Genomic DNA, 12,790 nt, shown 5'->3' with positions numbered 1-12,790 from the left:
CTGAGCAAGGGTCACTGAAGGACTCCCTCGGTGTATATCTCTGGAAACAATCAGCCCCAAGAAAGAAACGCTTAAGACATCATTCAGGACAGAGGTGGGGGAGAGACTGATTGATTGGTTAATGGAGCAGATTTGCTTCTGCTCCCTAAGGGGATGCTCCAGGCCCAGGGCAGTCACACGCTATTTAATTTCCTTTTTTAATAGTTACTACACTCCAAAGGAAGGAGGTTTCCTCATGGGCTGTTCCTGTGTTCAGGTCTAGACCTATGCCTGATGTTCTAGAAAATACATGGATCAATTTGTAGCTAATCTTGTTCCTAATATGAAAAAGGACCAGAGGCCAACTTGGATAATGATGCATCGAGCTCATTTTCCTTCCATTTGTGACTACCAGTTGGTCTCTCAGGTCTCATTTGGTGATGATTCCTGAAAGGAAATCGAGGTCACTCATTGTTAACTCATCATTAGTTAGTATATTCCTGTGCCCAGGGCCTCAGCATTCCAGTCTCTGAAACAACTGGGCAACTGCTGTCTCTCAGACCCCAATATACATGGGCCTCTCCCAATAACTGCCTATCGTGCCTCTCTGCTTTTGGGAAGCATTCTTAAATCTGGAAATGGTTTGGGCCTTAGGTAAATTACATCAGAATCTTCTATGTTCTTTTCTTCAGTGTAGAAGACAGTGAGAATGTTGGTAATCACCCAGCGAAAATTTTTAAGCAGTGTCTAGCTACTCTGCACCAAGAGGATCTGAGACACCCTCCTAAGAAAAGGAGGGAAGAGTTTAAAAGGGCTGCCAGCCAGGTGATTCTGATAATGGCCTACAAGATTTATCACAGATATCTGATAAGCAAAAATTCCAACTTTAGTTTCTTTAAATACTGCTCATCTACACTGGTATCTATGCAAAAGAAGAAAGCAAATAACATGTGATCATGTGCTGACATAAATTTATATAATGTCAGCTTAACATCAACAAAAACAAAAACCAGTGACATTTATGGAGCACTTATGATACATCAAGCACTGTGCTAAGTGCTTTACATGCAATATTTTACTTTATCTTGCCAACATCCTAGAAAAAGGCACTTCATACAACAAATTAAAGCTTATAACAGTTAAGTAACTTCAGTCTTTATTTCATTCATTTATTCACCAAGCACTTATCATGTATCTATTGCGTGCTAATTACCTTTCCAGGCACTGGAAACTCAGTGGACAATAAAAAGACAAGAAACTAGCTCTCTGGTTTCATGGAGCTGATATTCCAGGGGGAGATCAGCAATACACAATTATACACATAAATTAGATAACTTCATATGGTGATACATGCCATGAAAAAGAAATACCATGATATAAAAGAGGGTGTGAGGATGCTATGATGGAGTGGTGAGGAAGGTCCTCCTTGGAGCAAAGCACCCGAGCAGAGCTATAATAGTCAGGAAGTAGGACCTGTAGGGAAACAATGTGGGGAAGAATGTTCCAGGGGATGGGAGGAGCAGTGCCAACAGGAAAAGCTTGACTTGTTTGAGGGAAAGAGAGACCAGGTTGGCTAGAGTGTGATGGGGACGAGATGAACTAGGAGAAGCAGGCAGGCAAATACTATGTAGCACCTAGCAGGCCAGTCAGGACTTTATATTTTTAGCAAACGTTGTATCTGAAGCTGATGGAAGATATTCAAATAAGAGAAAGACAAAGTTTGATTTACAATTTTAAGAATTACTCAGGATGCCTTTGGGAGAGAAGATTTTAAAGGCAGAGAAGATTTCAAGGGACGGAACTGGGGCAAGAAAAGTTACTTAAAAGTTATTTTTCTCTTTTTGGAGAGAGGATTTTGAAAGCAGAGAAGATTTCAATGGGACTAAATTGAAGACAGAGAAGTTGTTCAACAGGTAAATATATGATGTAACTTGGATTTGTGTGGTTGAGATGGGGCAAAAATGAAGAGGACAGTCATGGGATCCTTTGTCATCCCAAGAAGACCTGTGGATGGATGGGAGATGGGAAGCAATGGAAAGGAAGAGTTCAGGAATGGCCATTTGGTTTTTGGCTTGAAGAACAGGGTGGTAACAGAGGAGCTTTTTTTCTTTTTTTTTTTTTTTTCCTGAGACGAATGACTAAGGGGAAGATTTGGGGGTAACATCAGAAACTGTGGAATTTGTTTATTACATCCAAGCACAGATGTTACTTGCCCAAGGTCACATAGCAATGAAGTAGCTCAGCAAAATGAACACACTATTTCACGCATCACCTTGAGCATGGGGTGATGGTACTACTTCATTTTATTCATTTAGTAATAATGTGAAGGAAAATCCATTCCCAACTATGATGTCTCTTTTGAACACCAGCCCTTTATATGTTTCACGGGATCCTAATTCAGAGTTCATGAATGCAGGTGACCAAAACCAGTTCTGCCTAGCTTGAGCAGAAACACTCACTGGAAGGGCACTTGACAGCTCAACAGGAAGGCCAGAAAAATCCGGCTTGGGTAGGGAGCAGGGTACAAGCAACACACTCCCTCAAAACGATTTGCACAGGAGGAGGCTGCTGCTGGGCATGTGGCCCTCACGTCACTGCTCTCAGCCCCCCTGCCCTTTCCAGGCCCTGGTCTAGTCCTCAGTTCCATGGAGGCTGCAATCACAAGGTCTGACCTGCCTTCACCTCATTCCTCAAGATGCAAAGCCGGATGGCAGCATCTGATTGGTGGGTGTGGGATTCCTGCCCACAGTGAAACTGCTAAAGGCCTGAGAAAGGGAAGTCTGGGTCCCTCGTGGCTCCCTAGTAAGAGGTGTCAGACCTAACACTCATCTTGACCTCAAGGAAAACACAAATGTTCACTAAACATTTCTACTCAGATGCCTTAGGGTCACCTCACAATAAACATGTTTAAAACCAACTTTATCATCTTTAACGAATCATGCCCCTCCACCCAAAAATGATTAAAAATTCACTCTCCTAAAAGATAAAAAACACAACCAGCTCCTCCTGCTGTTCTGACTCTGTTTCTGACAAGATAAATTTATTAACCCAACCCCAGGTCTTCACCATCTTTGACTCCACTCTATTATTTGTTCCTTATATTGTGTGTTTTTGTTGCAAATTTATCTACTTAAGCTTTGTGACAGTAAAAAAAAATAACAATTCAAAGACAACTTCTTAGTTTCTTTAAATAAACCGTATGCAGCTATTCCTGGAATATCATGACCAGCATTTCATTCATTGTTAAATACCTGGCCTTATAATTATTAAATAACTGTATATATATTAAAATGGAAATTTAACTGGATATGAAGAAAGTGACAGGTTCTCTTCTTTACCTCATCCACCTCCAAAGATGGGAAGACTCGCAGGATTCTTAGATGGTCTGGGTCCCCAATTTAGCACTAATTACAGTTACAGTGTAGACAATTTATATTCTAAGCCCTAGGAGGGCAGCATCTTCACCTATTTGTTGAATAAATGAAAGAATATCTCTCGAAATCACCATATGTAAACTTGGAAAGCTCAAGAGAGAGGTAAGACTGCTGGCCAGAATGAGACTTACCATTTAAATATCTTTTTTTTTCCTTTTTTTTAAAAAATAGATTGCTAGGACCAGAGAGTAATTTCAATTTCAAAACCTCAACCTAAAGCAGGGAAAAACATTCACAGCCCTCACAGCAGTGATTTACTAATGATCTACCAAGGGTGGCCTATCAGCTATCGATTTTATGTTAACCCCCTTTCTTTGAACCCTGAGAAGAGTCAAAAGGGTCAAGAAACCTCCCATTTTCACACCTACTCTGGGGTAGAGAGGAAAGCGGCTGGCTCCTGAAGTGGGAGGTGATGATGAAATGAAAAGTCACAAAATGCAAAAGGAGCTCAGGTGACTGGACATGCATGGAGGGGGGCATCAGGGAGCCTCATTCTGATCCTGCTCTGCTGCTTCATCCTCCACTCAATAATGAGCAAGCACAGGCTCCGAGATTCTGTTTCATCTGTAAATTGAGGATGATAATAACAAAACTGACCTCGGGTTAAGTGCATTACCCAGACCAAATGTTTACATTACCTATTTAATTCTCACAATCCTAAGAAGTAGTTCCTTTGGTGCTTACAAAGGAATGTTGTTCACTGTCACTCAATCGGTTCCTGATGGAATTACATCAGGAATTGTGGCCGTCTCTTAACCACTGTAGTATATGGGTGAATAGTACCCTTGCACATTGAAGAATTTCCTTATTCCTAACCCATGACAATGAACTTGATCTGAGAGTACCATCTTCTAGCAAGATGCTACTGCCTGCTGTCTGTACTCATAGAGCTAACATGGATTGTGTGCTTACTATGTGTCAGGCACTGTTCCAAAATTAACTTCTTTACTTATCACACTATTCTTTTTAAGCAGATACTACTGTGACCAATTATTTTATAAATGAGGACACTGGCACAAAGAAGTTAAGTATCGGCTCAAGGTCACAGAGCTTTGTAAAATAATCTTATCTGATGGCTTTAACCACAAAAGCCAACCTATAGAACATGGATCAAGTATTTCACTATTTTATCTACTCCCATTAACAAGCTCTTTGTATAAGAATTAGAGTAATATTCACACGTAATCATGTTTTTGAGGAGTTGGAACGACTCCTGTGTCATTTCAAAGAACACAAGTGACATACGTGATCTGCATCGTTAGAAATATTGCTTTTTCTCTTCCATATTTGTTCTGTTATGTACAGATACAAAGTTGTTAACTTCTAAAACTGCATATGAACTTCAAAAAACTCACCAGTGCTAATTAAACATCTATGGAAAAAGTTGGTTCTCACTAGGCTTATAGACTTCTAATTTCTCACATACTAAGTTTCTAGTGACAAAACTTTAATAAGGTGTGGCTTACCACATAACGTGTATATATTCTGTCATGGTTAGACACGTGCACATGTATATATACAGCTCTTTACTATTATGCAACTCCTCAGCAAGCAGAAGGATAGAGTCCCATAGGATGATACTGCTCTCTACTGTAAGTACTTTATTGAGGTGCATCCTACACTATTAGCACATTATTTCACGTATCAGCTAAATATGCAAATACTTGCCCCACTGGCTCCTCTAAGGAGAATCATTTTCACACTCTGTCCTGACAAAAAACATTAAAAAAAAAAAAAAAAACCTACAAGGCGGGCTCTATCAGGACACTGTGCATTGCATGAATGCCCAGCAGTTAAGAGCAGGGACTTTACAGGCCTGAGCTGAATCCTGGTTCCACCAATGTACAATCTCAGGCACTTACTTAAGCATTTCAATTCTCTGTCTCCTCATCTGTAAAACAAGAACTAGAAAAGTGCCGAACATTCACAGAGTTCCTGTGAGGACCAAATAAGATCACACATGTTAAGTCCTTGAAGCAGTAACTGGAACATAGGAAGTCATCAATAAATCCCACCGATTATTATTATTTAAAAAGAAGAGTGACATTTAACCCCTATTGTGTAAAAAGAACATCAGCAAAAAGTAAACAGCAATAAAAACTCCGTAACACACCTCGTTATGAATGCTCTGCTTCCCTCATAAAAAGCTGATGCTTCTCTCTGAGCGCCACTCCACTCTTGCCTCTAGGAGAATCTGTTTACACCAGACTGGCCTCTTTAGAAGGAGGGACCCTCTCCCCTATACAGCCCCTCACCTAACCCAGCAGGTGACACAAAGGTTTGTTCATGAATAGATGCATGCTGAATTAATACGATGTTTACAGCTTTCAGGGGCATACCAAGAGTTACTACTGTTTAAAACATTCCATGGACTTCATTAATATCCTTTATATATTGCTGAAAACATTGTTTCCTCTTTTCTTGTTTCATTTCTCCAAGACTAAAACTTACATAGAAAAGATTCAGTTCTGAAGGCACTCGATATGTAGAATGTCTACTTTTTTTTTTTGAGATGGAGTTTCGCTCTTGTTGCCCAGGCTAGAGTGCCGTGGCGCGATCTCGGCTCCCCACAACCTCCGCTTCCTGGGTTCAAGCGATTCTCCTGCCTCAGCCTCCCGAGTAGCTGGGATTACAGGCGCCCGCCACCATGTCCGGCTAATTTTGTACTTTTAGTAGAGATGAGTTTCTCCATGTTGGTCAGGTTGATCTCGAACTCCTGACCTCAGGTGATCCACCTGCCTCGGCCTCCCAAAGTGCTGGGATCACAGGCGTGAGCCACTGCGCCCAGCCGGATGTCTACTTTTATATAACTTTATTTCCTTTAACATCTTCCCATTCCTTACCCTCTCTCTTGGTAGGCCAAATAAATGAAGTGACAAAGGGAAACACTGTGACACAACCAGTATTAATGTTCCCTTGCTAGAGAGTTGGAATTAAGCAATTTGGCTCCTGAATATCCCTAAAGATGAGAAAACCACACCCACATCCAACCCTTTCACTGATCATTTATATTTCACCATTTTAAAAAACGTTAAATTATCAAGCTTCATTGTTTAGACACATGTTTTGTTTTAACACTTCTTAGATCAAATTCAAACACTGTAATCTTCAGAGAAGGTAACAACAAATGCTAGTCAAAACAATGTCTCTTGCTTATGTGTTCGTTAAATTGGTTATTTTTGCTAAAAGAGCAACTTTCTTTGTTATCTACGCAGAGTGCATGTTTTGATATATGCAGTTTCTCAGCAAATTAATCCAAAGAGAATTTTCTCATTATGTTTTCCTAAACACAGCATTCTTAGTAAGAACAAAAATAAGAGCCAGTGAAATGAACCTTTCAAAGAATATCCATAATGCAGCAAGCTCCTCCACAAGTCTACTAATGAAATGGAAAACAGGCTGTGCCAATTAAGGATTAATATCCTGCCAGAAAATGAGCTTTGAGTGTTGTAAATAGGACAGCATAGTCAGGGAGTCTAAGAAAACCCAATTCAAAGACTGAGAAGGGATGTTAGCACTTGGGCAGAAACTGGGACCTCCAAGAGTTCTGTGAATTGCATCCCTTGGTCCAGAGGGCTTGAGTCAACCAACAACTCTGCCCAAGGCACAAAATCTGCTAGTTATGCTCTCTATATGTGACAAGAAAATGAATACAGGTTTTTTTAATCAATGCTTTCCTTTAAGCCATCAGGTGTACTTCTGCCTCTCCTTCCAAGAAAATGAGTCATTCTCTATTATGATTCCAATTCCACTGGAAAGGGTTCCTTACCACGTTTCTCTATAAAGTCTTCCACTAATCCTCTTAACAAGCACAACACTGCATCTGTGAAGAAATGCTCTAAATATAACGACTGAAACTTGGTGAAATGGGTGTGGCCCAGCAGAGGAACCCTCAGAGGTCCACCTGCACACTTGGGGAAAGGCAGTCCTGATGAATGGCTGGGCCATCAAGGAGGGGACACAACCGTCACCATGGACCTTGCTGTGAAAGACAAACCTCTCCACTCAAACGTAAAGCAGCCCTAAGGAGACCACGGACACTGCCGTAAGGTGTGTCTTCCTTCCAGAAGACCAAAAAAAGTTTTGTTTAATCTTCAAATTGCACCTCAACAACATATTGTTAGTATTGACTCATTTAAAAATTTTCTTTGTTTTTTTTCTACACACCTTGAGCAAATTCTCTTTGCTCCAACCAACACTTTGTACAGCAGAAAGGGATGTGTGCCAAAGTTCTGATATTATTTTTTATGTTAGGTTTTAATTAAATTATGTACAGCTTTTATAGCTCCATCAGCCTGTGAATTCTTTGAAGGTTGGGTCTGTGACTAATTTATGGAGTAGTGTCTTGAGAGGCCATTAGAGAGGAGTGGTCCAGAGCACAGACCCCTAAGCAACACTGGGTTCCCTTCTCCGCAGCTGTGAAGTAAGGCCAGTTACTAACCTCCCCAGTACCTCCGGTGGCCTCACCAAAATGTGGGGGGAAAACCAGTTCTTACATCATAGGGCTGTTATGAAGAGTATCCAAGATATGTAAAGCAATTAAAGCAATATCCGGCACAGAATAAATAAATGCTCAATAAATCTTAGTTCTTGTTGAAAAAAATGCTGCTCGAAAATATTTACTGAATGAGTTTCTAAACATATTGCTGCAGTTTGAATACCTCCTCCAAAACTCATGTTGAAATCTGACTGCCACTGTGACAATACTAAGGTGATCAGGCTCTGCCCTCCTGGATGAATAAATGACATTATCGCAGAAGTGGGTTCGTTATCATGGGAGCGGTTGTTATAAAAGCAGGTTTGGCCCTCTCTGGCTCTCTCACACATGATCTCTTGCCCTCTACCTTCTGCAGTAAGAAAGCCCGTCGCCATATGCTGGCCCCTGGATCTCAGACTTCCCAGCCTCCAGAAAGTGAGAAATAAATTTCTTTTCTTTACAAATTACCCAGTCTACGGTATTCTGTTATAGCAACACAAAACAACTAAAATAATATTGGAAATTTAGTATGTTCATGAATTATTTCGGGCATCTAGATTTACATAATAGCTGAAAATCCAGCTGCCTTCACTAGGCAATATTTAATAACTTCTAAGATGTATCATATAACTTTTGGTTTGCAGTCAGACAAGCAACAAAAAGGATTTGCAAATGGAATCATCATCCTGTCTATGCTCAGACTTCTCACTCTGGAACATACTGAACCTCATAAAACAGAAAGGAGAATGTTGAAAAAGGAAGCTAAGAAGCATTGAAGGTCGCAGAGATGAAAAAAAGGGAAAACTATATCCAGATGAAAATAATCACACCAATTTTGCAATTCCTATTAACGTTTGGAGGAACAGGTACAGTAATCTTCAAAATTTTTAAAGACCTAGATTCACAACCTGTACAAACTAGATAAACAAGGAATCATTTTTCTTACTGGGCAATCCAATTACTAAGTAGTCAGAACATTTTACCGACAAATTATTATTTTAAAATATACCTAAATAGGTGATACGTTTATTCCTTAAAAATGCCAGTTGAATGACAGGAATTTCTTAGTATTTCAGTAATTTTTTTTTTTAAGAGACAGGATCTTGCTATGTTGTCCAGACTGACCTCGAACTCCTGGACTCAAGTGATCCTTCCACCTCAGCCTCCAAAGTAGCTGTACTTCAGTAATATTTTTAACTCTCTACAAAGATCCCCAAATCACCAAATACATCACATTTCAAATGTATAAATTTGGTTTCGTTTTAAAGTTACTTAGGGATAAGATAAAAATATTTAAAAAATGTGTTTCGGACCAATGCACTCTCATGTTTGACTATTTATATTGTGCCTTTTGTGATCTTTGCTGCTAATCTACAATAATCTCAGCTCTCATTATTCAAATTATTGAGTCACCGAATCAGATAATATTCTACCAAATGATATCAACAGAGTCTCAGTTCTTCTCATTATTAATGATCAATGCAAAATAACTATTGCAGAAATTAAGTATCTGTAAAACTAGTCAGGTTGCCAAGAAAAGTCAAAAGGCTAGAGTAAATCCATTTTAAACCGTGAATGCATTTTCTCCCAGGAAGATTTTACTATAGATATTCCCTTCATTTTTACATGATCACCATGGTAACCACATTTCTTATGGATCTGAATTTAAAATTAGTTCACATCAATTTAGTATACATGAAATTCATTATATATACATGTATATGGAACAGGTACTCTATATTTGACCACGTCAGTGACAGCTACCACATACCTGTGAGGGCCCAGATGTCTTGCTCTCTTAAAATGGCCAATCCCTTTACATCCCGGGGTTGAGCATCCACCGTGTTCTGAAGCTTCCATTAATTCTAGGGGGCCTATGAAAGAGCAAAGAAAAGAAAGAAGGGGCAAAATATTAAGCAAAAATCTGTTAAGAGTCAAATGTCTGGGATCAGAATAAGGAAGAAAAAGACTCCCTAAAAATCCAATTTTTGAATCAACATACAACATATATAAACAGAAAAAGTAGATCCTATAAAAATGAAAAATATTTTAAAAGACACTACGTTTAAAGGTTTTTCCTTATGACTGTTCACACTAGTTATCTTTCTTCAACAACGAAATGGTAAACTCTGATCTAACAATCTTTCAAAACACCATAAAGTCCAAAGACATCTAAATATGAATTAACAAGAAGAGTCAAACACCTTTTATTAAGTAAATAACACAATTAAAGCATGACTACTCACATACCGTGAACACTTCAAGTGCTACAAAAGAATCCAGAATGACAGTTCCAGATCCCTCCATGCTCTTCCTTCTACATTGCAGAGACCCTCCCTCATTCTGACCACTGAGGTTAGTGTGGGCTCTCCTGGAAATTGTTCTAAGCATTCAGACACATTCGGTTTTGTTTGACTTTGCCACATAAAAGGCATAACATAGATGTTTTATTTTGCCACATAAAGGCCCAATATCCTTCTTTGGTTTTTAACTTCTTGTCTTACAAATTTTTCTGTTGCAATACTAACATTCTTTGTGACTACTGCATAGTTTCTACAGCACAGTGCACCACAATTTATTTAACTAATATTTTTCCCCAAGCTTTGTTATTCTAAACATGCTACACTGAATGCCACGTACATGTGCCCTTATGCAGGTTGTATGTAGCATCCAGAAGTGACGTCACTGGATACAGGAAGTACACTAAATTTTTTAAAAACTTGATAATAATTTATTGTATTTCCTACATATTTTTTTCTATAATGTATACATTTTCCTCCAAAATTAAGGTCGTGGTATGTTAAGTTCTCCATGTATCTTTTCTAAAATTTGAATTTAACTGAGATTTGTATTAAGATAATTATAGATTCACAAGCAGTTGTAAATAATAATACAGAAAGAGATCTCTTTTGCACTTTGCCCAGTTTCTCCCAATGTTAACATTTACCAAAGCTATCATATAAAATTACTATCAGAACGCTAATATTGAAACAATAAATTTTGAAAGTCTCACAAATTGTCTTCCGAAAATTTAACATGAATTTTAAGAGGTGATATTTACTTCTAAATAAAACAGAATGTCTATACACGCTTTACTTTTTCAGGCATTTTTTTTTATTTATATTTCTGTGACTATGGTAATTAAAATGTAGTAAAAGGAAAGGATTACATAGAGAAGAAACATCAGTAGAGAGAGGAAGAGAAAGAGAAGGGCTAAGGATGAAATCTTAAGAATGTTACTTATGGAAATGGAAACATTTATACAAGCTATTTGTGTCTCTTACTCAAAGGAGGCTGAAGGGGATGTCCTGTTTTTGAACACCAGCCTACAGGGTGAATATCAGGAGAATCCGCATCTATCCAGTAATCATAGCAATTATTCCAGCCATCAAAGTGAACCTGGATGACACAAGGACATTAACAGTACAGATTAAGTCACAAAAATTCCTGTAATCAAAGTTCTGCCCACAGCATAACCATTTTCATTTTAACATATATAGTAGGATTTAAAACCCAATAAATCAGTTCAATTATTCAAAATACTTCACTCATAATGTGAAAAAAAAAGACATCTTTGAATCACCTTCAATGTATTATATAACCAGTCATAAATGCTCTGCCAATAGTTCTACAGACATATTATGTGTATTTCTCAACACCATGAGCAACATGAGAACAGGAACTGTTACAACATCTTCATATGATCAACATCAAGCACCCAATAAAAATGCAGAAGGAGTTAAAAATTCGGGTAAGGGAAGGAGGGAAGATGAGAGGGGAAAGTGGAGAGGAAGGAGAGGAAAGGAGGACGTTTCAAGTAAATGTCAAGCCTTCTGGATTTGTGTTGAAAAAGACTTAAAAAAAAAATTCAATCACTGCTAAACACACATTCAATTTACAAAATATCCCTCCACCCAGGGTGTTTTTAGACATCATTTTTTTTCCTTGCGAATAATTAGTTTTTCTCAAATATGTGTTCTATTATTGTTTTATTTTAAATTATTATGGGTATATATTTATGAAGTACATGTGACATTTTGATATAGGCATATAATGTATAATGATCAAATCAGGGTAACTGGGGTATCCATCACCTCAAGCTTTTGTCATTTCTTTGTTTTATGAATATTCCAGTTCTACTACTTGAAAATATATAAATTATTGATAACTGTAGTCACCCTAATATGCTACCAGATACTAGATCTTACTCATTCTATCTAACTGTATTTTTGTGCCCGTTAACCACCCCCACTTTATGTCCTGCTCCCTGCTATGCTTTTCAGCCTCTGGCAACCCTTATTGTACTCTCTTGTCCTCATGAGTTCAATTATTTTTAGCTCCCACACATGAGTGAGAACATGCAATATTTGTCTTTCTGTGCCTGGCTTATTTCATTTAACATAATGTCCTCCAGGTTCACCCATGTTACTGCAAATGACAGTATTTCATTCTTTTTTATGGCTGAATAATATCCATTGTGTATATATACCACATCTCTTTATCCATTCCTTCAACTGATGGATACTTAGGTTCCTTCCGTATCTTAGTGAGTGTGAAAAGATATGTCTTATTATAAAGCAGTCACTGCTTTATATTGGGTGAAAGGGCAGTTAGTCTTCTAGTGATGGTCACTAGGAATCGATTATGTTTCTTTTAGGTTATTATACATTTTTTACCTTTTAGGAAGAAGGGATATACTGAAATGCTTTAGATATTTTATTTTTAAATCAAGTTTGCTAGTTATATCCACTGATCACAGAGTATTAACAAAACAAGTCTGCCAGTTAGATTTCTTTTTTAAAGCCTACGAACCTCTCATTCTTTACAAGACAACAGATGCCAGATGTATAAAAAAGTCAAAACACTAAAAACTGAACAATAAACATTTGAGAAGAATGTG

The 12,790-nt window shown here is 38.1% G+C and overlaps 1 protein-coding gene across 4 annotated transcripts in view; it reads right to left on the bottom strand.

Annotated features, from left to right (window-relative positions):
* The window catches only part of L3MBTL3 (L3MBTL3, histone methyl-lysine binding protein), a 124,486-nt gene that overhangs the window by 38,905 nt on the left and 72,791 nt on the right, over positions 1-12,790 (bottom strand). For all 4 annotated transcript variants that reach the window (XM_025382843.1, XM_025382844.1, XM_025382842.1 and 1 more), the window contains 2 exons: positions 11,175-11,289; positions 9,662-9,764 (listed from right to left, as the gene is read on the bottom strand). In XM_025382843.1, the coding sequence (XP_025238628.1) occupies positions 9,662-9,764; positions 11,175-11,289 (218 nt within the window). The remainder of the gene's footprint in view (positions 1-9,661; positions 9,765-11,174; positions 11,290-12,790) is intronic.

The sequence above is a fragment of the Theropithecus gelada genome, chromosome 4 (genome assembly GCF_003255815.1).
Source record: "Theropithecus gelada isolate Dixy chromosome 4, Tgel_1.0, whole genome shotgun sequence".
NCBI classification, from domain to species: domain Eukaryota; kingdom Metazoa; phylum Chordata; class Mammalia; order Primates; family Cercopithecidae; genus Theropithecus; species Theropithecus gelada.
Note: the sequence above shows the minus strand (reverse complement) of the source record. Positions and strands in the feature narration are given on the sequence as shown.